The sequence below is a fragment of the Heterocephalus glaber genome, unplaced genomic scaffold (assembly GCF_053883595.1).
Source record: "Heterocephalus glaber isolate CG9 unplaced genomic scaffold, H.glaber_assembly_v1.0 deba00001569, whole genome shotgun sequence".
NCBI classification, from domain to species: Eukaryota; Metazoa; Chordata; class Mammalia; order Rodentia; family Bathyergidae; genus Heterocephalus; species Heterocephalus glaber.
The window spans coordinates 11,837,919-11,864,977 of NW_028258354.1; the positions used below are offsets into that span (position 1 = coordinate 11,837,919).

The 27,059-nt window shown below is 36.9% G+C and overlaps 1 protein-coding gene across 17 annotated transcripts in view; it reads right to left on the reverse strand.

The window, feature by feature from the left end:
• The window catches only part of Grip1 (glutamate receptor interacting protein 1), a 661,025-nt gene that overhangs the window by 143,969 nt on the left and 489,997 nt on the right, over positions 1-27,059 (reverse strand). For all 17 annotated transcript variants that reach the window (XR_015443415.1, XM_087192377.1, XM_087192373.1 and 14 more), the window contains 2 exons: positions 8,169-8,304; positions 5,775-5,920 (listed from right to left, as the gene is read on the reverse strand). Coding sequence is in view for 16 of the 17 variants with exons in the window: in XM_087192377.1 (XP_087048503.1) it covers positions 5,775-5,920; positions 8,169-8,304 (282 nt within the window). In the remaining variant the exon portion in view is untranslated. The remainder of the gene's footprint in view (positions 1-5,774; positions 5,921-8,168; positions 8,305-27,059) is intronic.

A 27,059-nucleotide genomic window follows, 5' to 3' on the forward strand; every position in this document is an offset into this window, starting at 1 on the left:
TATTAAAATAATTTAAGTGGCAAAAATTATGTTCATATAATTTTGTTACCTATGATACTTTTTGTTCTCCCTGAACAGATTATGTTTCTAAATTCAAATAAATTTTTTTTTACTTAAATTTTTTATTGGTACATTTTAGGTATACAACACATTTACATTTCTCATTGGGAACTTGTACCTTTACATGATGCATCTTGGTTCTTATTTTTTCCCCATTCCTAGCCCTCCTCCCTTCATCCCCTCCACCCTTCCCTATCTACAAAGACTATTTCCATTTTTTCCATTTCTCATCATTTTTCCTTTCCCTTCTTTCCTTTCCCCTGCCCCTCCCACTACCTCTACCCCTTTGGACCTTTTCTTCCTATTTTACATTATCGATTATTCATTCTAATCATTGGTACATTTTAGGTATACAATATAATGACATTCATCATTGGAAATGTGCACCTTTACATAATCTCTCTTGGTTCTTATTTTTCACCCTTGCCCAGCCCTCCCTTCAACCCCTCCATCAATCCCTATTTACAAAGATTTTGTTTCCATTTTTCCATTTTCTCATATTAATTCCATTCCCTTCTTTCCTTTCCCCTACCCCTCCCACTTCCCCTTCCCCTTTGCCCATTTTCTATTTCACATTATCTATTATACGTTTTAGTCCTTATTTACACTTTCAATTTCTCACACCAGAGAAACTATTCAGTATTTATACATGTGTGTCCTATTTCTTTCACTTAAGACTATCGCCTCAATGTGCATCCACTTAGCTATAAATGTCTCTAATTTCTCATTTTTTATGGCTGAGTAGTACTCCATTTTATAAAAAAACCACATCTTCTTTATCCAGTCTCCAGTTGATGGGCATTTGGGCTGTTTCCAAGTTTTAGCTATTACAAACTGTGCTGCTATGAACATGGGTGCACATATGTCACTGTGGTATGATTATTTTAATTCTTTGGGGAAGATACCAGCAGTGGAATAGGGGGGTCAAATGGGACTTCCAGTCCTAATTCTTTGAGGTATCTCCACGCTGATTTCCACAGTGGTTGCACCAGTCTACACTCCCACCAGCAGTGGAGCAGGGTTCCTCTTTCCCCACAGCTCCACCAGCATTTGTTATTGGTTGATTACATGATAGCAGCCATTCTTTCTGGAGTGAGGTGGAATCTCAGTGTTATTTTCATTTGCATCTCTCAAATGACCAGTGATGTTGAACATTTTTTCCATGTATTTATTTGCTATTTCTACTTCTTTGTCTGAGAAATGTCTGTTCATTTCAGATGCTCATTTTTGGATTGGGTCTTTAAATTTGGGAGGTCTGATCTTTTTAAATTCTTTATAGATTCGAGATACTAGACCTTTGTCTGAGGAAAAGCAGGTGAAGACGTTTTCCCACATTGTGGGTTGTCTCTTCACACTGCTTGTGGTTTTTCTTGCTGTGCAGAAGCTTTTTAATAAGAAGAGATCCCACTTGCTGATTGTTTGTGCTAGTTCACGGGCAACTGAGGTTTTGTTCATAAAATCTTTTCCTACACCAAAGTCTTCAAGGGTTCTACCTAACCTCTGTTACAACTGGTTCAGCCTTTCTATTTTAGTATTTAGATCTTTAATCCATTTTGATTTTAGTTTAGGGCATGGTGAGAGAAATAGGTCTAGTTTTAATCTTTGGCAAGTTGAAGCCTAATTTTTCCAGCACCATTTATTAAAGAGACTATCTTTCCTCCAGTGAGGGTGTTTGGCTCCTTTATCGAAGATGAGACGGCTGAGTGTGTCTGGCATTGTTTCTGCATCTTCTAATGTGTTCCACTGGTCCTCAGGTCTGTTTCTTTGCCAGTACCATGCTGTTTTTATCATAGTAGCTTTGTAATATAGTTGCAAGTTGGGGATTGTGATATCCCATGCCATGTCTCTGTTACCTAGAATTGCTTTTGCTATTCTGGGTCTCTTCTTGTTCCAAATGAATTTTTGGATTGTTTTCTCAAGGTCCGTGAAGTATGCTGCTGGGATCTCAATTGGAATTGCATTAAATCTATATAGCAGTTTTGAAAGTATGGCCATTTTCACTATATTAATCCTTCCTATCCAGGAGCAGGGGATGTCTGTCCATTTTCTGATATCATCTTCAATCTCTCTTTTCAAAGTGCCATAGTTTTCAGAGAACAGGTCTTTGATTTCTTTTGTTAGGTTGAGTTCTAGGTATTTCAGGTTTTTTTGATGCTATTGTGAAAGGAATTATTTGCCCTATTTCTCTCTCAGTGAGTCTGTCATTGGTGTAGAGGAAAGCTATTGATTTTTGTGTGTTGACCTTGTAATCAGCTACTTGACTGAATTTGGTTAATAAGTCTAGAAGACTTTTGGTGGAGTTCTTGGGGTCTTCTATATACAGTATCATGTCATCTGCAAATAATGACAACTTGACTTCTTCATTTCCTATCTTGATTCCTTTTATTTCTTTCTCTTGTCTAATTGCTGTGGCTAATGTTTCTAGAACTATATTGAACAAGAGTAGTGATAGTGGACATCCTTGTCTTGTTCCTGATTTTAGTGTGAAGGATTTCAGTTTTTGACCATTTAGTATGATATTGGCTGTTGGTTTTTCATAGACGGCTTTTATCAGTTTGAGGTAGAGACCATGTATTCCAATTTTTTGTAGGGTTTTTATCATAAATGTATGTTGGATTTTGTCAAATGCTTTTTCTGCATCTATGGAGATAATCATATGGTTTTTGTCCTTGGCTCTATTGATATAGTGTATTACATTGATTGATTTGTGTATGTTGAACCATCCCTGCATCCCTGGGATGAATCCCATTTGATCAGGGTGTATGATCTTCTTGATGATCTTCTGCATTCTGTTTGCCAGTATTTTATTAAGAATTTTTGCATCTATGTTCATTAGTGAGATTGGCCTATAGTTCTCCTTTTCGGTTGAATTTCTCTCTGCTTTGGGGATCAAGGTGATGCTTGCTTCCAGGAATGAATTTGGGAGTATTGCTTCCCTTTCAATTTCATTGAAGAGTTTAAACAGTAGTGGCAGTAGTTCCTCTCTATATGTCCTATAGAACTCAGCAGTGAAGTCATCAGGGCCCGGGCTTTTCTTAGTTGATAAGTTTTTAATTACATTTTCAATTTCATTGGTTGATATTGGGTTGTTTAGAATTTTTAGGTCTTCTTCATTCAACTTCGGTATTCATATGTATCTAGGAATCTGTCCATTTCTTCTGTGTTGTACATCTTATTGGCATATAGGTTCTGAAAGTAGGTATTGGTGTTCCTCTGGATTTCTGCTGGGTCTGTTGTAATCTCACCCTTTTCATTCCTGATTGCATGGATTTGGACCTTTTTTCCGATAAGGTTGGCTAAGGGTTTGTCAATTTTGTTGATTCTTTCGAAGAACCAACTCTTGGCTTCATTGATTTTTTTGTATCATTCTCTTAGTCTCCATTGCATTGACTTCCTCTCTGATCTTTATAATTTCCTCCCTTGTATGAGCTTTGGGGTTGTCCTGCTCTTCTTTTTCTAGAAGCTTGAGGTGAAGCATCAGGTTGTTTAATTGGGCTCATTCTGTTTTCCTAATATGAGTATTCACTGCTATGAATTTCCCTCATAAGACTGCTTTCATTGTGTCCCATAGATTCCAATATGTTATATTGTCATTGTCATTTAATTGAAGGAACTATCTGATTTCTTCTTTCATTTCCTCTGTGACCCATTGGTTATTCAGAAGTATGTTGTTCAATTTTCACGTGTTTATGAAATTTTTGCAGTTTCTTTTGCTATGGATCTCCAATTTCATCACACTATGGTTTGATAATATACAGGGGATAACTTCAATTCCTTTGCACTTACTTAAACATGTTCTATGTGTGAGTATGTGGTCTATTTTGGAGAATGACCCATGTGCAGCTGAGAAGAATGTGTATTCTGATTTTGTGGGGTGGAAGACTCTGTAAACATCTGTTAAGTTCATTTGTTCAAGAGTTCGATTGAGTTCTAGTATTTCATTACTTATTTTTTGTCTAGTTAATCTATCTATTTGTGACAGTGGGGTGTTGAGGTCCCCCACTACAATTGTATTAGTGTATATATGACTTTTCATGTCCATTAGTATTTGTTTTATATAGTTGGGTGCACTAGCGTTTGGTGCATAGATGTTACCTATTCCTGTTGGATTCTTCCCTTTACAAGGATGTAGTGTCCTTTTTTGTCTCTCTTAATCAGAGTTGGTTTGAAATCTACTTGATCTGCAAAGAGGATAACTACTCCTGCATTTTTTCAGGTTCCTGTCACATGTAGTATTGTTTTCCACCCTTTAACTTTCAGTCTATGAGTTTCCTTTTGAATGAAGTATGTTTCTTGTATGCAGCATTTTGTTGGATTTTGCTTCTTGACCCATTCTGCCAGTCTATTTCTTTTGACTGGTGAATTGAGACCATTAACATTCATGGTAATAACTGAAATGTATTGACTTATCATTGCCATGACTTTTTTTTTGTTGGATTCTCCCCCTTTCCATTTAATTTCTTGTCATGCCAGATGGGTTCATTCTGCTTTGCTTCCTGGGGTTGTGATCCTCAATGTCTGTTCCTAGGATATTGTGTAAAATTCTTTGGAGTGCTGGTTTGGAATTCACGAAGTTCTTAAGGTGCTCTTTGTCATGAAAGTATCTTATTTCTCCATCCATTTTGAAAGATAGTTTTGCAGGGTACATCAATCTGGGTTGGAGGCTGTTTTCTTTTAGGGCTTGGAATATGTCACTCCAAGTTCTTTTTGCCTTGATGGTTTGTGTTGAGAAGTCTACTGTGGCTCTGATGGACTTTCCTTTGTATGTGATTTGTTTCTTTTCTCTAACTGCTTATAGAACTTTGTTCTTCTGTTGAGTTTCTGGAATCTTAACAATTATATGCCTATGTGTAGATTTTTTTGATCAAGGCTATTTCGAGTCCTATATGCCTCACTTATCTGTAGTCAAGTTCTTTTCCCTTGCTTGGGAAGTTTTCTGTCATTACTTCTGTGAAGATTTTTTTTAAGTCATCTGCACTCTCTCCTGTTTCTTCTTTGACTCCAATCAGTATTATGTTATTCTTCTTTGTATCATCTAGCAGCTGCTGGATTGATCTCTTGTGTTCCCATACAATTTTGAAGCAATTTTTCTTTTCCTGGTCAGTACTTGCAATCTTATCTTCTATATCTGAAATTCTGTCCTCATATTGGCTCATTCTGCTGTGTAGACTTTCAATGGAATTTTTCATGTCCTGGAAATCTATTTGCATCTGTTTTATGGATTCCATCGTGTTCCTGAGCTCCTCTCTAGATTTATTAATCATGTCTTGCACTATGAGCACAATCTCTGCTGTTATCTGAGAAATTATTTCTGATTTCGCTTTTTCCAGATCCTCTTTTGTTGCCAGTTCAGTGGGTCCGGGTGGTTGAGTATCAGAGTGTTCCATCTCATTTCCCTTTGGGGTTGCTGTAGGTGATCTGGAAGTCTGGTTTTGAGACTTATTTACATGTCTTCTCATTTTGACCCTGGGAGTGTGGGGGAGTGTTGTTGGTGCCCACACGGCTCACCTCCTCTGAGCTGGGAGAGGTGGGACAGCAGCTCAAAAGCCCCTTCCTCTGGGCTGGGAGTAGCGGGATGGACCTTCAAATAATTTTTTAAACAACTTTCAGCCATTGCTGAAAGGAGACACTGATGGCAAAAGGGAAAAAATAATTCAATATCTTTAGGACACAACATCATACAACTATTCTTCCCCTGGCTTGTGGTTACTCACAGACAGGTGGAAGCTCATACTCCACTTCAAGAACCACTCTTTCCCCAACATTCTTCAGCAAGCTAATGATCTCATCATGGCGGAATTTGGCCAGGTTGATCCCATTCACAGCTTTGATATAGTCGCCCACATCCAGCTGGTCACTTCTGCAATAGAGAAGATGTCGCTTTGGTGAACATACTGTCTACAGGCCAGCCTACATATATTTTCCATCTGTCCCTTTTGAATAAGCAAAATTAGAAGGCAGACATAATGAAATCCCTGTCTCTTGGTCACTAAGAGATAGAGTATAGCAAGTACAGAGGAGATTCAGTGGGTTCATCTGTGCCTGCTACACTGTAGAAGTCTTGCTCTGATTTTCCCTCTAATCTTTGCCTAATTTTTAAAAGCACCAGAAAACAAAATAAAGAGAAACATTTATTAAGCTGCTCAGTCCTATAGTGTTTGGGGAAGGATCTAGATCCTACATACTCCAGGTCTTTTCCTTCCTTCTCACTTCTGGTGTATGCTTTTGGACATTTCACAGCTTTCAGTATCTTCACTGGGAAACTGTCCAGGGCCAAGAAAAAGGTCATAGTATCTTGCTATTTATTGCTTACATTTTTATTGTTATTATTTACTAGATTTTTTTTTTTGGTACTGAGGTTTGGACTCGGGTCCTTCTGCTTATGAGGCAGGCAGTGGAACTACTGAGCTAAATCCCTAGCCCTTGTTATTATTTATTAGTTAGCAAGACTGATAATAAGTGTATTGGGGAAAATTAAATTACAAGAGAAGAACCAGATTTCAGTAACGTTCTCATCTCTCTTTATCACCACAGTAGAACTTTGGCTGCTCTAGGGCTTTTAGTCAAACTTGACTTCTAAACTAAGAGTGGGCAGTGAGATCAATGATATGAGTAAAAATTTGGGGATAAGGACCCCAAATTAGATAAAGAACTTCAATAACATTTTCTCCCAATAGGAATAACAATATGTTTTCCAAGTAAATCCAGTTTCTATCCTTGCTCCTAAGACAGCGTTTCTAATCAGCGCTGGTCTTTAGCACATGCTGTCACTTTTCCCTCACTGGACTAATACTCATGCCAGCCCAGCCACCTAATGCTCCCTGTGAACTCCTGTATTGTTGCTTTTTATTGCTAGGCAATGTCACTTTGGTTCCAAACTTTTCATGTTTTTTATATTTTATCTCCCCTAATAGGGTGTAAGCTGCTTAAGGGAAGGGACCTTTTGTTTTTATTACTATGAATAAAATGGTAATGCCTTAAACAATGACTATTTGGTGATTTTTAATGCTCAGTATAACTGGTATGGTGCTACATTTAATTATGGCAGTACTACAACTGCCAATGGCATTTTCCTCCTTGTGTGAGCTAGACACGGAGGAACTCAGGAGACAGAGGAAGACTTACCATCATTGGAGTGGCAATTACTAGTATAAAATAAAGGAAGCTCAGGTTGGGGAGAGATGGGGTGGAATTTTTAAAAACCTGAAGGAGGCAAATTAAGAGGCTTGGGTTCACATAAGAGTTTTACAAACAGCACCCTCTGATCACAGAGTTATCAGCTGGATTAAGCTTATAAATTATAAAAATAATCAAATAACTTTTGATTATCAAAAGTAATCACCATTTCAGATGACACACTGTAAGGCAACAATGCTAAAACTTAACTTGGAATTATGTGGACAAGAATATTGGTACCAGGGATTTAGTAAACATTAATATCACTTGTAATGAAACCAGATAATTCTGTCTCCTCTTTCTGAGGTAGATTTAGAACATTTATAAAGCAAGCCTGCCACTGCCCAACATCCAGGACATACTGTCTTTGACAACCACTTGTAGGACAAAGTGAGAACTCCTAGCCGAAGCTGTTTTATTTCAAAACTCTATCTTGGTCTTGGTGAAAAGGAAAGTCTCACGAGAAGAAAAGCAAATTTTTACTTAGAAAATTGGAGTTGGCCCTCCCATTCATCTTTGGCTAGCCATTTTCCTCTGTACAGTTTCCCCCGACACATCATACTGGTTATCTACTTTGCACTTAGACTGAGTGTCTCATTCCCACTGCAGCTCCTGGACTGCTCAGTGGCACACTGGAATCTAAATTCATACAAGGGGGTTAAAATGAGAACCTTAGGACAGCTTGGCTGCCCTGGAGATGACACAAAAATCTCCCTAGTGATTTCAGCATAGGCTAGCACAGACACAGGCAGCGTGGAACAGCCTGTGGAGCAGCTTCGGAAACATGCCCCACTGTGTTTCTGCTACGAAGTGCTGCCCACCAGATGGCAGCTGTCATTTATTTATTAGTGACCTTTTCTGATAAAGCTTTAATTCTTGAATTAATTACACCCTGTGTTCCTTCTTCTACTCCCCACCCCAGAGGCAGTTACCTAGCAGCAATTCCTCCTTGCCGCAGATTAGACACTCTTGGTTTGCCATCCTTATCAATTCCTCCTGATACTGTCAGACCCAGGGTGGTGCCTTCCTTCTTCATCAATTCAACGATGGTGGAGCCCTTAAATTCCTCTGCAAAAGAAAAGCATTTGCCTTATTGATCGAGAATAGAGTTACAGATGTTGTTTTGTGTGGTTAAGAGACTTCTCCTATGAGGAAAGACATCTGTGGTCCCCTTCCTTGGTGATTTGCTGAGTATCTTATAAGAGTGTGCATGCAAATAATACTGAGGCAAACATTCCATGGGAGGTGACAGAAAGAGCCCAAATGAGGCAGTTCAGTTTAGTTTGACAATAAATAGTCCAAACTGTCTTATGTACTAGTCTTAAGTATCAACTTATTTATGCTTTGTTTTATGCCATTCCCTCATGACTGTTTTTCTAGTTTCTCTTCTTGTAACTCTAAATAGAACAACTGAAAGTTGTCAGAAAAGGAGTTAGAATAACAATATACATGTATATAATGCAGTGGTAGACTCCAAGTTCATGGTACATTTCAGCTCAGGAAGCCAACTACAGGAGAAAAATGCTTTCCATAGGTTCAAGCAAAATATTTTTGACTTGACTTTTCTGACTTTCAAAAACAAAGTACAATAGCTCATGTAACAACTGGTATCACTTCTTGCAGAGAATATCGTAGTACAGCAAGGCAGAGTTGATCCTCAAAATTTCTAGGTAACCACTGTACATTTTTAATTCACTAAGCAACAAAAGTTTAAAATCTCATAGATCTTGTGGGAATAATGTTTATATACCAGAAGGGAATACAAGTCTTTTGATAAAAATAAGCCCGTATTTATGTACCTAGAGGCTAATTATGATAAATACTGCTTTAGAATTCCCTGAAATGTTACCATCCGTCACTTACTTGAATACTTTCTTGATGTGGAAGGGGAAACTGAATGGCTTTCCTGATTCTCCCCAAATCAGGGTTATACGTTTCCAGAACACCAAAGATACTCATTTTAACATGTAGGAATAGATCTGCCTTCTCAAGTTCAAATCATAATAAAAAATTATGCACATCTCTGCCCTTTCTCTAATTTCATATAAGTATAATTTCAAAAATCTCCATGAATTTTTGTGGCTGTTACATTATCTCACCAGGCAATGAAAACGTCAAATCATTTTAGAGAAAGAAATGACCTGTCTTCTGATCTAGGGATAAGAACAGAGCACTTGGGGAAAGAAAGTAAGGGTAGGAGACTACTAATTTCCTGAGAAAAGTGGAAAATGTCATTCCATGTAGGTCTGGGAGGATTGCCAAGCCCTGTGATTTTAGCACCCTGGCATACCACTTTTGGAAGCTTGCTTTTTCATGGCAGTCTCATGTACTGCCTACATGAGTTGTTACTGCCCTTTAAGGCAGAAGCAAAGGAAGAGGCTGGGAGTGTGTATAATATTAGTTCTATTCATTACATTTTGTGTGAGAGGCCACATAAGAATTAAAGCTTAACAATCAAAATTCTTGCCAAGTGCCTGAATGTATGGGCCCTTTTATATCACCTACCAGAAACATTTGTAACCAAATCCATCACATTTTCACCAGTGCCCCCTTAATACAAAAACAAAAACAAAAACCTCTCATACCTACCGTAGAAATCTACATGGGACAAACTGATACTTGATGAGATGACCTTATAAATGAACCCTATTAAATTCCGGTTAGTAGAAGGCAAGGTGTAAATTATTTTTAAAATTAATAATTAAAGCAACCAAGATGGCATAGTAGATGGTAACTGTTTGTATCAGAGAAATGTAAGGTGCCTGACAACTTTTCCCAAAAGAATTCTTTGGATCTCCTTTAAATATGCAGTGTGAGCCTGTGTATTTAAACATTTGATTATAGATCTTTATTTGAAGAGTTAGAAATCCATCTTAAGATAGTCCAGAATTCACAAAGAAGCAATTATGATGGAGCAACACCAGGCATGTGAGAAATAATATTTGACTAATAAAATCTTTTTTCCTACTCAGGTTTTTAAGGACATGCTTTGTGCATAAAATGGGACTCCACTACATGGGAGTGCAGTCTTGTGGGAGAAGAACAGTGTTCTTTTCGTTAGAAGGAACCTAGGCCCTTTCCAGGTTTCTGCTGAATCGCAAATATCTAGAAAAACTCAATACCTTTAGTTTAATTTATTCTTTAAAATAAAAATCCATTAGTCTGTCTACCTTTTAAACTGGTAATAGCCAGTTATGGTACCTTCTCATTTAAAAATATTTCAAATATTTTCCAAGAGCTAGTTTTAATAAAGAAAAGAAACATTTAATGCCCTGCTTAATTAAGTAATTTGTACACTTATCAAGTCAATAAGTTATTGAATGCCTACTATGTGTCAAACAGTGAAACTCAAACATGGAAAAAGTTGAGGCCATTATCCTCAAGATGCTTACAGCCCAGTCAGAAAGGCAAAGTCACAGACCACTTGGCCCAGTGTGGGTTGAGAGGAAAACAGACACAGAGGAGATCATCCTGGAAGCAATGTAAATTGAAGGCTTGAGGTTCTAAATGCAAAGCTATTTCCAGTTTTGTCTTCTGACTAATCTGCTCTCCTTATTGATCAGGATTAGCGAGCAGGGCAGACCAAAGGAGGAATATAAATTAGACAAAGCTCGAGAGTAAAGATAGAAAATTGTTGCAAGAAAATGTGCTGAATCCCAGGAATTATATCTGTCAATAAGTATCTTTTGTCCTGAAGGAATTGACTAAACAGGTGTTTCCAAAAGGGATGGGAAAGAAGAAGAGGTCTGGAGAGGAAGGAACCTGTTTCCAGAGCTTGTTTTTTGATAACCTACATTCTTTATTCAAGTAATCAATCATTTTATGTCTTTTTTTCGATGTTTAATGTTTGCATAATGATCTCATGGAAAAGAGAAATGAAGACAGATGCATTTATTTCATGAGTTCACTTATATAAGGCTTACTGAACAAACACTGAAGTAAAAGAGGGGATCTTGGGCGAATCGATATGTACTGACAATTTCTTTCTTTTGTAATTTAAATTGCAAATATCCCCCTGTAAATGAAGAGGACCTCATAGCAAACATTACAGTTTCTTCAAATTAGCCAGCAGCACAGGGAACAGATGATGCCCAACTGGCAAGGAATGAGATGGTTCTGGATTTGATGGTTTCCTTAATCATTATATTTAATTATCTTAGAAAAAAATCACAGGTTTACATCTGTACCCCTACTTACTCAATGTAACCAACAAGAATCTCACTGGTATAATGAGATTTAGATGTTTGCTGTTTTTCTTTGGGTTTGTAATTCAAGCTTTTTAATTACTCAACTCCAGAAAGTTTTAAATAACAATGGTGCTTGGTGAAAGCAAGAGAATTATAAAAAAGTTTCACAAACAAATTAAAAAGTCAGTAACAAAGACAGCTACACAATATGTATATAATAATGTACACATAGCCTTTATATAACCAAACAACAGCCAGTTAGAAGTTATCCTAGAATATTTCTCCATAGCCAAAAGAGACAATCCCAAGAAAAATGTGCAAGATCTATAGAAGAAAACTCAAAGAACTTCTGATGTATATTACTTTAAATTGGAATGAATGGAAAGATACTCATTCATCTTAAAAACTGTGTACTTCCTTTGTGCCTGGCAACATTCTAGATACTGGAGGTAAAGCATTAAACAAAACAGATAAAATCATTGTCATCTAAGTAATATTCAAGTACATAGGATAATGCAACATAAATAAAACGTGTCAATTCTCCCTAAACCAGTCTATAAAGTTAACAATGCCAATAAAAGTACAAATATGATGCTTTTGGCAGAAGATATATACTTCCATTACTGACAAAATGGAACTTGGATTCTTGTAAAGATTCTGTGAAAAATTGCATTGCCAAGATATACTAGCTTTTTCTTTAATACTGCTGTGAAGGATAGCAAGAACCCACCTGGGAAGCCTCCCTGAAAACAGTAATAAAATTGTGCCTGGATGCCACATTGCTAATTGTGTCTTCCAAGAAATTCTGTAAAAAAAAATAGACATGCAGAAGCAGGGTCCTGGAGCAAGGAGCCTGGCAAAGCCCTTGGTGTCTGCTTCCCAGAATGAGTCAGAGACTAGATCTGCTTCATATATGGAAAAAAAAATCAATAAAGAAACATAAAAGAAAAAAAATCACTGGCACAGGATATTCTGAATCCATATCAGACCATCTTATTGCTTTATAACATTGCTTTGCGTAGAATAAAAGTAAAGCACAGTATTATTTTGTTCTATGAAACCTTTGGTGTCTAGACCTTCTTGCCTCGTTTCTTATTTTAAAAGTATTTTTTTGGCTTAGACCAGAAAAAGGGAGTTACCCCTAACTTTCTGTAAGACTCTGAATTTCAAGAGCTGAATGAAAAGAGAATTACAATTTTAACAAGAGCTGCTGAAAGAGGGGAGATGGGCATACATGATGATTACAACAGAGCGACAAAGGCTATATCAATACTTATCCTCTATTTAAAAAGTTTTCTTATTTCAATAATGATAAATAAATGAAATCAAAATGTGAAACCTTCAGGATTGACTTGTTACATTCAACATCTTTCTCTACTGAGCTATCCAAGTTGTTATAGCAACAGTTTGTTCCATTTTATTATTGAGTATTATTCCAAGATATATATACACCAGAGTTTATTTAACTATTACTTGTTGAAGGGTATCTTGATTATTTCCAGTTTGGGGCTATTATGAATAAAGCTGCTAGAAATATGCATGCATGAGTTTTGTGTGAACATAAATATTCATTTCTATGGGATAAATGCCCAGGAATATAATTTGTGGGTCATATGGTAGTTGTATATTTAGTTTCCTAAGAAACTGCTAAACTGTTTTCCAGAATAATGTACTATTTTATATTCCCACTATTAGTGTAAGAGTCATTCAGTTTCTCTTCACCCTAACAAGTTTTTGGTGCTATCACTACTTATAGTTTCAGTCCTTCTGATGTCTAACTATAGTTTTAATTTTTCAGTAATTTGAGCCATTTCCCTATGAGATATATTGATTTTTTGGGTGCATATTTACTTTCATGTGTACATCCTCTTTGGAGAATGTCTCTTCAAGTATTTTTCCTATTTTCTAATTACATTGTTTTTACTGTTTTACACTGTTTTACTGTTGAATTTTGAAGTTGATTATATGTTCTAGATACAAGTCCTTTGTTAAATATGTGACTTGTAGATATTTTCTCCCACTCTGCAGACTTTCTTCACACCCACTTAACAAGGCCTTCTGTAGAGCTTTTACAATTTTGATGATTCTAGCTTGTTAATTAATCCTTTTATGGATCATGTTTTTGTCAAGTCTGGAAGTTCTTTGCTAAGCCTCAGCTTCAAAAATTTTGTTTTTCCTATAGTTTCTAAATATTTCCCACAGTTCTTATAATATTTTGATTTACATTTAAGTCTGTGATCCATTTTAAGTTGACTTTTATAAAAAGTATGAGACTTTGGTCAAGATTCTTTTTCTTTTTCCTCTTCTTCAAGTATAGATGTCCAATTACTGCAGCACCATTTGTCGAATAGACTTTCTTTCATCTATTATATAGTTTTGCATCTTGTCAAAAGCCCATTGGGCATATTTATGAGGGTCTATTTCTAGGTCCTGTGTTCTCTTCTATTCATCTATGTGTCTAGTCCTCTGTTAATGAGTTTTCATTAGTACAACTACATAATGCTTTGAAATTGGATAGACCGATTTCCTACTCTACTCATTTTAAAAAAGTTGTTTCTTTCTCTTTCCATGTAAATTTTAAAATGAACTTTGTGTCAAATCTGTTTTTTAAGTTGGAAATAATTAACATCTTTACTATGTTGAATATTACCAGTCCAGGAAAGATAATATGTCTTTCAATTATTCAGATCTTCTTTGATTTCTCTCATCAACATTTTTCAAGTTTTCAGCATATAAATTTATATATGTTTCCTTAGTTTTACATCTAAGAATTTCATTTTTGGAATAAGTGTGAGTAGTATTTTATTATTAATTTTACTATACATGTACTCATTACTAGTATATGAATATACAGTTGATTTTTATATATTTATCTTATGTCTCTTGGCTTTGCAGAGCTCACTTATTGGGTTTTTTCTTTTTAAAGAATTTTTCTTAGGATTATCTATGTAGACAATCATTTTTCATTGACAGGGATAGTTTTATTTTTTATTTTCTATTCTTTATTCCTTTTTATTTCCCTCTAGTGACTGAAGCACTGGCTGAACTTGCTATACCATGTTGAATATGATTCTTAAGAGTAGATTCTTACCCTTTTCCCACCTAAGGGGAAAAGCATTTATTGTTTCAGTATTATATTAGTTATAGGTGTCTTTTGTGGGGTTTTTATTGTAGATAATCTTTATGAAGCTGAGGAGTTTTCTTGTGCTCCTATTTTTTAGAGACATTTTTGTTACAACATACACAGGTTTGAAATTTGTCAATTTTTTTGCATTGACTGATATGATCATGTGATTTTTCTTCTTTATCTTGATGATATGATGGATTAGACTGATTTTCTAATATTGAATCAACTTTGCATTCCTAAAAATAAAACCCACCTAATAATAGTAGGCAATATTTTTAATATATTATTGAATTCTACTTGATAATATTTTGTTAAGAGTTTTTGATCAATATTCATGCACGATACTATTGTTTTCTTTTTTTGCATTGCCTTTGGTTTGGGTAAGAGGATTATGATATTAGTTTCCTAAAATGAATTAGGAAATACATTTCTCCTTCCATTTTCTACCAGAAAGTGTGTGGACTTATTCATAATGCTTTTTAAACATTTGGTAGAATTTTCCAATAAAGTGATCTGGGTCTAGAGATTTCTTTTCCAGAAGTTTAAAAATTACAATCAAGGCTATGATGTAGCTCATTTGCAGAGTACTTGCTAAACATGCATGAGGCTCTTGTTTTGATTCCCAACAATGTGAATATAAACAAATGGATAAATAAATAATTAAATTTCCTTAATAAGTACAAGACTATTTAAATAACTTACTTCATATAGTTTGTGTTTTTCAAGAATTGGTTCATTTCAATTGGATCAGAATTTTTTCAGAAACTGAACATTTCTTCTTAAAGCTCACATGATTCTAACAGGTAGACAAGACTGAAACACTAATTTAGGGTTTGCTACATTAAGAGAGATTGATTGGTGGAAAAGAGCCTTGCGAGCAAAGAGAGTAGGGCACGAGTGATTATAGAGAAGTGCTTAGCTTTGAGCTTTAGGAAGGTCAGGTTGTTGCTATCATGAAGCACTGTATTTTAATAATGGCTCGAAGTGTTGGGGAGAAGGACTTAGACGTGGGTCAGAACAACCACGAGAAAGTTACTGCAGTTATATAACATAGTCACTGGGTTAGGCTACATTGTGTCAACAAAGCAAACAACGAATCATAGCTCAGACACACCTGGAGTTTGTTTTGCTTACGTCCAAGTCCAAGGTGGGTCTCTCTGACCAGCACCCACATCCCTCTCACAGAAGTTCACATGTCTATGCTCTTTTCCATTTGGTGACTCTCACGTTCCCTAAAGCTCTGGTTTCCAAACTGTGAATGGAGGCGCCTCATATTTCATAGTGAATTTCCCCGGTTGCTATGGGATATTTCAATTTTTGAGGAAAACACAGCTATATTTACTGTCTGGTGGACCTAAAACCACCTATGAGTTTGAGGTGGTTCTGTTAAACATTAGATCACATTAACTGCTTTGTTGATGTCATATCTTTTCAAATCTGGGTTTTTGGTTGTTTCTGTGATAAAAAATGAGATTCATGTGAAAATCAATGTGGAATTTGACATGGAGGTTGTCAGTGTTTGATCTGAGGGTTTGAGAGGTTGAACAATGTTCAACAAGCACACACATACTATTACTAAGCACTTGTGATTATTTAAGAATGGAATACACATTTTGTTCATTAAATTCATTTGTTTTTTCAAATGGTTAGTACATTGTTAGGGTAATATATGAATTATACTATTTGGAACTGACTATATAATAAATTAAACAGTTGATATTTCCTTTGGTCTAGAGGTGTTATAAAAAAATCCCTTAAGATGCTAAGGTTCTATGAACTGAGAAAGACTAGGAACTTCTGCTGTAGGACTATATCCTACCTGCATTCAGCAGTGGAAGAGGAATGAGCCCTCTTAAAAGTCATCATTGGTCCACATGTGTTCATATTTTACAAGTAGGAACTTATTCCATGCCCATATCTAAGTTCAAAGGAGCTTGAACATTAGCAACTAGGCAGGTGTCCAGAAAGAGCATAGGATGGATTGGAGGAGACAGGTCACTTGCCACACCACATATAGGTAACATACAAGAAATTAAAATATGTTAGCAGTCATGTAGATGATATGAACTTCACATTTCTCAATGAAGAGCAATTTTACCTACATAGACCAATTAGGATATGAGGAGCAAGGAAGAATGGTGATCAAGAGGACCTCAATGTCATATATTGTTTGACCAGTGGATGTTGAAGTGTATCACAGAGAAAGCAGATCTGGAGGAGGTCTGAGGAGCTGAGATTAGAGCAGGGGCAAGCATAGATCATGTCATATCAGAGAAACCTAATGAGATTTAGTTTTACTTTTTGTCAATTACAAAGTGATCTATAAGGTTTTTTTCCATAGCTATCGCATAAAATAGGAAAGCATATTAAAAGTGACTACTAACTAGAAAGCATGTTCAGCTAAATAGGCACAAGTTCTTTACTTCTTAAAAGCCTATCAATTCCGTAGTTCTTTTAAAAATAGAACAAACAGTGAGATAGAAATACTTTGAAGAAAAATCCCTACAATAAGTCAGAGATTTTGAAATGTTGGTGTCAGAGATAGATTTTGATCCCTGCTGTCTCCATTGTTTAAAAGGGTGCCTGGAACATTAGCAGATGGACCTTGGAACATGCTAGAGCCCACTCTGGTCCCACAGGGCAGTATGACTGGGCAGTGAGCACTGGCTTGGGGCAAACAGAATGATGGCTGGACGCTGCAGAGCAAAATGACAGAGTTGCAGAATTTGAACAGGAGCAAACAGAATCATTTCCCTAAGCTTACTTGGTTGATTACCAGTGCTTAGTAAGGGAGATTGGGGCTCACATCTGAATACTAAAGCTATATCTGTGTACTATTTTGGAAAGAATATTATTGCTCACACTACACTTTTATCTGTATATTACTTTTAGTGGTGCTACTAGGAAGTTTATCGCTCTCAGAAAATAAACAGATGCTTTCTCCAATACTCATTTCAAGCTCTTCCTAACATCCCTCTGTTCAGCAAAGCTGCAGGGATCAAAGCTGGGTTTCTGTGATAAATGGCTGCATTTTCAGTCTTGGTTCTTGCCACAGACTAGCAGAGAAAGGTCTTTGGGCACTTTCCAGTGCTGTGTTGTGACATGAGGAATGTACCAGAGTTTTTCTCATCTCCTGAGAGTGTGAGTATAAAATAGCATAGTGGAAGGGATGTACAGCATATAAATCATACCTGGTACAAATATTCATGTGAAATAAAATTATGATCACTATTTATCTTATGCAATGATGAAGAAGGGTGGTTTAGTATCTATATGTTTCTTTCTGGAGCACTCAAAAGAAATATATCAATATGCAGTACCAAAAGTAAAAATCTGTGACCCCAGGAAGTATGTGATATTTAGATTAGGTTTTTCTTAAAAAAACGACATGAAGATGTGAATTGTCTTCTTGGTAAAATAGATTCAGATATCCTATATCTCCTAATGCACTAAGTGAAAGAAATTTACTGCTTTGAAAACATGGTAACTGGAATTCTTTTCATTTTCTAATTTTCCAAAATCAGTTACTTGTCAAAATTTGCTATTAAGTTTCCAAATGCCACAATTTATTAACAAGTTATTAAGTTTTTCTGGGTCTTAGTTTTCTTTCCTCTAACACAGAAATAAAACAATATCTATAGGGCATTTAAGTGATAAGGCAAAGTTATAAAATTCTTATAATGAACTTTTACTAATATTTGTCATATAGTAAGTATGTTAGCCGTGGCATTATTGTTGTTAATGCTATTATATGGATGTTGGAAGATGCAAAGTATACAGAGTCCTAATCTTCTACAATATTTTGATTATTATGAATATAGGACAAAATAATTAGCAGTGGTTTTTAACTGTGAAGTCACAGACTACTTGGAGAGTGTATTGAAAACTGTGGATTCTCATCCCAGAAAAAAATTAATGTATAATTTTATAAAGATGCATTCATATGCTTTTTCTTCTTTTGGTACTGGAGATCGAACTCGGGACCTTGCGCTTGAGAGGAAGGCGCTGGAACCACTGAGCTAAATCCCCGGCTGTAAAGATGCATTCTTAAATAAGGACTCTCCTGGAGTCCATCCAAGAATCCCACTTAAGAAATACTGCTATAGATGGAGGTCCTGAGTTGCGCGGAACACGCCGAATCAGCCCGCTGCAGACAGGCAGGTCTGCGCATGTCCTACCGAGGTCAAGAGTCATGCGGAACATGCCAAATCAGCCAGTGCCCTGGCAACAATCCACTGGACACCACCCCACACTCCTCTGTACAGCCACCTGGTTCCACACTACAAAGACGCAGAGGGCACTGGACCACCAGACCATGGTACTGACTCCCGCTGTTCCCAGCCCAGAGGAAAGGGCTTTTGGGCCACCTTCTGTCCCACCGCTCCTGGTCCAGAGGAAGGGGCTTCCCGGCCACCATCCCTCCCACTGCTCCTGGACCAGAGGAAGGGGCTTTCTGGCCACCATCCCTCCCGCTGCTCCCAGCCCAGAGCAAAGGGCTTTTGGGCCACCATCCCTACCGCTGCTCTGGGCCCCTGTCCCACCTCTGCCAGCTCAGAGGAGGTAATCCATGCAGGTGTCAACAGCCCCCCCCCCCCGCCCCTAGTTGAAATGAGAAAACACATAAATAAGTCTCAAAATCGGACTTCCAGATCACCTACAGCAACCTCAAAGGGAAATGAGATGGAACACTCTGATACTCAACCACCTGGACCCACTGAACTGGCTACAAAAGGGGATCTGGAAAAAATGAAATCAGAAATAATTTCTCTGATAAAAGGAGAAATTGTGCCCCTAGTGCAAGAAATGATTAATAAATCCAGAGAGGAGTTCAGGAACATGATGGAATCCCAACATAGGAAACAAATGGAATCCATAAAACAGATGCAAACAGATTTCAAGGAGATTAAAAACTCCATTGAAAGTTTACGCAGCAGAATGAGCCAATGCGAGGATAGAATTTCAGATACAGAAGATGGGATTGCAATTAGTGACCAGGAAAAAGAGAAATTTCTGAAAAATAGTAAGGGACCATGAGAAATCAATCCAGCAGCTGCTAGACAATGCAAAGAAGAATAACATCACAGTGATTAGAGTCAAGGAAGAAACAGGAGAGAGTGCAGATAAAATAAAATAAAAAAAAACTGTTCACAGAGTGATGGCAGAAAACTTCCCAAGCAAGGGAAAAGAACTTGACATACAGATAAGTGAGGCATATAGGACTCCAAATAGCCTTGATCAAAAAAATCTACACATAGGCATATAACAGTTAAGATTCCAGAAACCCCACAGAACAAAATTCTATAAGCAGTTAGAGAAAAGAAACAAATCACATACAAAGGAAAGTCCATCAGAGCCACAGTAGACTTCTCAACACAAACCCGCAAGGCAAAAAGAGCATGGAATGACATATTCCAAGCCCTAAAAGAAAACAGCCTCCAACCCAGATTGATGTACCCTGCAAAACTATCTTTCAAAATGGATGGAGAAATAAGATACTTTCCTGACAAAGAGCACCTTAGGAACTTCATGAATACCAAACCAGCACTCCAAAGAATTTTACACAATATCCTAGGAACAGACATTGAAGATCACAACCCCAGGAAGCAAAGCAGAATGAACCCATCTGGTATGACAAGAAATTAAATGTAAAGGGGGAGAACTCAACAAAAAGAAAAAGTCATGGCAATGACAAGTCAATACGTTTCAGTTATAACCATGAATGTTAATGGTCTCAATTCACCAATCAAAAGAAATAGACTGGCAGAATGGGTCAAGAAGAAAAATCCAACAATATGCTGCATACAAGAAACACACTTAATTCAAAAGGAAACTCACAGACTGAAAGTTAAAGGGTGGAAAACAATACTCCAAGTGACGGGAACCCGACAAAAAGCAGGAGTAGCTATCCTCTTTGCAGATCAAACAGATTTCAAACCAACACTGATTAAGAGAGACAAAGAAGGACACTACATCCTTGTAAAGGGAAGAATCCAAGAGGAAGAGATGACAATCATAAATATCTATGCACCAAACACTAGTGCACTCAACTATATAAAACAAATACTAACGGACATGAAAAGTCATATATTCAATAATACAATTGTAGTGGGGGACCTCAACACCCCACTGTCACAAATAGATAGATCAACTAGACAAAAAGTAAGTAATGAAATACTAGAACTCAATCAAACTGTTGAACAAATGAACTTAACAGATGTTTACAGAGTCTTCCACCCCACAAAATCAGAATACACATTCTTCTCAGCTGCACATGGGTCATTCTCCAAAATAGACCACATGATCACACATAGAACATGTTTAAGTAAGTGCAAAGGAATTGAAGTTATCCCCTGTATATTATCAGACCATAGTGCAATGAAATTGGACATCCATAGCAAAAGAAACTGCAAAAATTTCATAAACATGTGGAAACTGAACAATATACTTCTGAATAATCAATGGGTCACAGAGGAAATTAAAGAAGAAATCAGATAGTTCCTTCAATTAAATGACAATGACAGTACAGCATATTGGAATCTATGGGACACAATGAAAGCAGTCTTGGGGGGAAATTCATAGCAGTGAATATGCATATTAGGAAAACAGAACGAGCCCAATTAAACAACCTGATGCTGAACCTCAAGCTTCTAGAAAAAGAAAAACAGGACAACCCCAGAGCTCATACAAGGGAGGAAATTAAAAAGATCAGAGAGGAAGTCAATGCAATGGAGACTAAGAGAATGATACAAAAAAATCAATGAAGCCAAGAGTTGGTTCTTCGAAAGAATCAACAAAATTGACAAACCCTTAGCCAACCTTGTCAGAAAAAGGAAAGAAAAGTCCCAAATCCATGCAATTAGGAATGAAAAGGGTGAGATTACAACAGACCCAGCAGAAATCCAGAGGATCATCAATACCTACTTCCAGAACCTATATGCCAATAAGATGGAAACCACAGAAGAAATGGACAGATTCCTAGATACATATGAATTACCAAAGTTGAATGAAGAAGACCTAAATATTCTGAACAACCCAATATCAACCAATGAAATTGAAAATGTAATTAAAAACATATCAACTAAGAAAAGCCCGGGCCCTGATGGCTTCACTGCTGAATACTACAAGACATTTAGAGAGGAACTGCTGCCACTACTTTTTAAATTCTTCAATGAAACTTAAAGGGAAGCAATACTCCCAAATTCATTCCTGGAAGCAAGCATCACCTTGATCCCCAAAGCAGAGAAAGACCCAACCGAAAAGGAGAACTATAGGCCAATCTCACTAATGAACATAGATGCAAAAATTCTTAATAAAATACTGGCAAACAGAATGCAGAAGATCATCAAGAAGATCATACATCCTGATCAAGTGGGATTCATCCCAGGGATGCAGGGATGGTTCAACATACGCAAATCAATTAATGTAATACACTATATCAATAGAGCCAAGGACAAACACCATATGATTATCTCCATAGACCCAGAAAAAGCATTTGACAAAATTCAACACGCACTTATGATAAAACCCCTACAAAAAATTGGAATAGATGGTCTCTACCTCAAACTGATAGAAGCCATCTGTGAAAAACCAACAGCCAATATCATACTAAATGGTCAAAAACTGAAATCCTTCACACTCAAATCAGGAACAAGACAAGGATGTCCACTATCACCACTCTTGTTCAATATAGTTCTGGAAACATTAGCCACAGCAATTAGACAAGAGAAAGAAATAAAAGGAATAAAGATAGGTAATGAAGAAGTCAAATTATCATTATTTGGAGATGACATGATACTCTATATAGAAGACCCCAAGAACTCCACCAAAAGTCTTCTAGACTTAATAACCAAATTCAGTCAAGTAGCTGGTTACAAGCTCAACACACAAAAAACAATAGCTTTCCTCTACACAAACAACAGACTCACTGAGAGAGAAATAGGGCAAATAATTCCTTTCACAATAGCATCTAAAAAACTGACATACCTAGGAATCAACCTAACAAAAGAAATCAAAGACCTCTTCTCTGAAAACTATGGCACTCTGAATAGAGAGAATGAAGATGATATCAGGAAATGGACAGACATCCCCTGCTCCTGGGTAGGAAAGATTAATATAGTGAAAATGGCCATACTTCCAAAACTGCTATATAGATTTAATGCAATTCCACTTGAGATCTCAGCAGCATACTTCATGGACCTTGAGAAAACAATGCAGAAATTCATTTGGAACAAGAAGAGACCCAGAATAGCAAATGCAATTCTAGGCAATAGAGACATGGCAGGGGGTATCACAATCCCCAACTTGCTACTGTGATAAAAAACAGCATGGTACTGGCAAAGAAACAGACCTGAGGACCAGTGGAACAGATTAGAAGATACAGAAACAACGCCAGACACACTCAGCCATCTCATCTTCGACAAAGGAGCCAAACACCCTCACTGGAGGAAAGATAGCCTCTTTAATAAATGGTGCTGGAAAAATTGGGTTTCAACTTGCCAAAGATTAAAACTAGACCTATATCTCTCACCATGCACTAAACTAAAATCAAAATGGATTAACTATCTAAATATTAAAAAAAGAAACTCTGAACCAGTTGGAATAGAGGTTAGGTAGAACCCTTGAAGACATCAGTGTAGGAAAAGATTTTATGAACAAAACCTCAGTTGCCCGTGAACTAGCACAAACAATTAACAAGTGGGATCTCTTCCTATTAAAAGGCGTCTGCACAGCAAGAGAAACCACCAGCAGTGTGAAGAGACAACCCACAATGTGGGAAAAAAATCTTCACCTGCTCTTCCTCAGACAAAGGTCTACTATCTCGAATCTATAAAGAACTTAAAAAGATCAGACCTCCTAAATTTAAAGACCCAATCCGAAAATGAGCATCTGAAATGAACAGACATTTCTCAGACAAAGAAGTAGAAATAGCAAATAAATACATGAAAAAATGTTCAATGTCACTGGTCATTCGAGAGATGCAAATGCAAACAACGCTGAGATTCCACTTCACTCCAGAAAGAATGGCTGCTATCATGAAATCAACCAATCACAAATGCTGGTGGGGCTGTGGGAAAAGAGGAACCCTGCTCCACTGCTGGTGGGAGTGTAGACTGGTGCAAGCACTGTGGAAATCAGTATGGAGATACCTCAAAGAACTAGGACTGGAAGTCCCATTTGACCCCGCTCTTCCACTGCTGGGGATCTTCCCCAAAGAATTAAAAGAATCATACCACAGTGATATATGTGCACCCATGTTCATAGCAGCGCAGTTTGTACTAGCTAAAACTTGGAAACAGCCCAAATGCCCATCAACTGGAGACTGGATAAAGAAAATGTGGTTTTTTAATAAAATGGAGTACTACTCAGCCATAAAAAATGAGAAATTAGAGACATTTATAGCTAAGTGGATGCACATTGAGGCAATACTCCTAAGTGAAATAAATAGGACACACATCTATAAATACCAAATAGTTTCTCTGGTGTGAGAAACTCAAAGTGTAAATAAGGACGAAATGTATAATAGGTAATGTGAAATAGGAAGAAAAGGGGCAAAGGGGAAGGAAGTGGGAGGGCTAGGGGAAAGGATAGAAGGGAATGGGATTAATATGAGAAAATGGAAAAATAGGAACAAAATCTTTGTAAATAGGGAGGACTGGAGGGGTTCAAGGGAGGGCTGGGCAAGGGTGAAAAATAAGAACCAAGAGAGACTATGTAAAGGTGCAAATTTCCAATGATGAATGTCATTATATTGCATACCTAAAATGTACCAATGATTAGAATGAATAATCGATAATGTAAAATAGGAAGAAAAGGTCCAAAGGAGTAGGGGTAGTGGGAGGGGCAGGGGAAAGGAAAGAAGGGAAAGGAAAAATGAAGAGAAATGGAAAAAATGGAAATAAAGTCTTTGTAAATAGGCAAGGGTGGAGGGGGTGGAGGGCTAGGAATGGGGAAAAAATAAGAACCAAGATGCATTATGTAAAGGTACAATTCCCAATGAGAAATGTAATTGTGTTGTATACCTACAATGTACCAATAAAAGAATTTAATAAAGTCCAAAAAAAAAAAAAAAAGAAATACCGCTATAGTTGATCGTGTTAGAGCAAAGTGACAGAGCATCCTATTATATAATTTGTGTGCATGTCAGGAAGCGGTCATGAGATAGCAAGTGCTGTAATATCACATATCAGTGATATGTTCCTACATAATCTACCGATAATTTATATGAAACCATGATACCAAATGTCAGAGACCGGAAGTGGCCCACCTCAGTGAAATCTCTTCTCTGCTATAGCATGATAACAAAGTAGTATACATTTAGATGTAAGAATACATGAGGATCACATCAAAGCTTTGGGAAAGAGATCTAGTAATTGTACTTGCTTCAAGAGCACCAAGCAATTTTCCTTTAGGAAAATTCACCATGTATGAGTTTTAATTTGTAAATGGTGTAGTCACAACTTCAAAGTTGTTGATATGACTGAAAACTGGATTCTCCAAATTATGCTTTAGTAATTGGCATGGGTAACTTCGAAGTTACTCTTGATCTTCAATGTTCCCTTAGAGGAGCTAACCACACTCTTACAGATACTTACGGATGGTTTTGGTCCAATATTATTTTTGAGCACTTATAATTGCCCATCTGTGCTAGGGCCTAGCATTTCAAAGACCAAAAATTACAGCCTCTACCTTTCTTCAGTTCACATTCTCAATATGCACAGAGATAAATGTCTATACTGATAATTTCAACAAAGTATGTTATTCCACAGAAGAGCTTGGAGCCTATAAAAGAATAATGGCTCAACCTGTGATTTTAGGACAGTTATTTGCTGGCTGTACATGTGTATTTAGAGGTATAAGCTCTTCTTTAGTGGAATGTAGGAAATTTTACTGAAAATATTATCATTTCTACCAAAAGTAAGAAAAATGAAGGCAGCAAAACTTGTTAGCAAATTCATGAAATACCGTTAGCAGGACTCATTTATTTTGCATGTCTTTTTGGATACCTTTTGTGATCAGTATCTTATGTTGAATACTAATGATTTGGACATGAAAAGCAAGACCTACCCTGCTAGGATTTGAATGATCAGATGCTCTGATATTAAAGCCTAGCTGAACAATAAGGGTTGGGAGATGTGTCTGGTTCAGCTGGGTGGGTGAAAAGAAAGGAAAACTGGAGATGAAGGACGACCTTGAGATATCAGGTTTGCACTTTGGCTAGTGAGTGCTAGTCTCAGTGAGTTAAGTAGCTTAGCTAGTGTCCAAAAGAGGGAGCTAAATGCCTAGGGGCTGTTACTTCAGATAAGAGACCTTGTCAGAAAAACCACAAACAAACAAAAAAACTGAAAACTGGAAGAATAACATCTAAGAGTTCCATTCTGTCTAAAAAGGAAATGGAGGGAAGATATACTTTAACCAGAAATCAGACTTCCTAAATAACTGGAGGAAAATGCATCTTAAAAGCAGACTTGCTTAGCTTCTTTCTTCCATAAATACCTAAAAACATAAATTTAGCACTTGATTGAAAAGAGAAACCCTTGATACTTTTAAAGATCATCTATCATTTGAAAGCAGTTTGTATTTTTTAAAATTTCCTCACATCCACTATTTAATTTAACTTTCAGAACAACTCTGTGAAAAATATAACATGCTCATTTTAAGGATTAAGGAAACTGAAACTTAAAAATTAAGGCTCTTTTGTTAGGTGGAATTTTGTGTGTGTTCTAAGTACATGAATTTTCTTCCTCACTACAACTGAATGCTAAAATTTTCAGATTCATCATAAAGTAAGTGCTAAACAGTGAACACAAGAAAGTATAAATGAAAAAAAAGAGCTGAAAAATAAGGCTAACTTCTGGCAGACTTCAAGTTCCTAGAGTAAAAGTAAATCAGTTGGTCTTACTTTGTCAGATGCCTATATGTCAAGAGAATGTATTTGACTTTTCCTTGTTTTATAATACTTGATCCATTTAAAAAAAAAGAACAGATGGGAAATTAATAGTGCAGTCACTGTGGATAACCAAGAGGCAAGGCATCACAGGAGTCCTGTGGACTCTTTCAGGAGAAGCCAGGCATCCAGCTGCACTGAGTTTGAGTTTTATCATAGCCCTACTGAGACCCACTGGGATTCAGGATTGGAGAAGGCTGTGCTGCCTATATCAAGGACAACTTTCACATCCTATTTCTGGCTTCTTCTACCCTAATAAGGGGTACGTCACTCTCTTCTGGTCCCTCTCCTGGTCCAGACATTTTCTTCTGCTCCACATAAGAAAACAACTGTATTCATTACCCAAGGAAATTATTCCCCATTAGTATGAGGAGCAAGAGAATGAGCAGATACCCAAGTCACTACTGTTCGCCCTTTAGATCTGTCCCTTGTGTTAGTACCTCCATCTCCTCATGTGATACCACCTTGTTCAAACACAACTATCTTCTGGTTTCACTCTCTTCAAAATGTTGGTCTTTTTCAATCACTCAATCATCCATCCCATCTCATTTTATCCATCAATCCA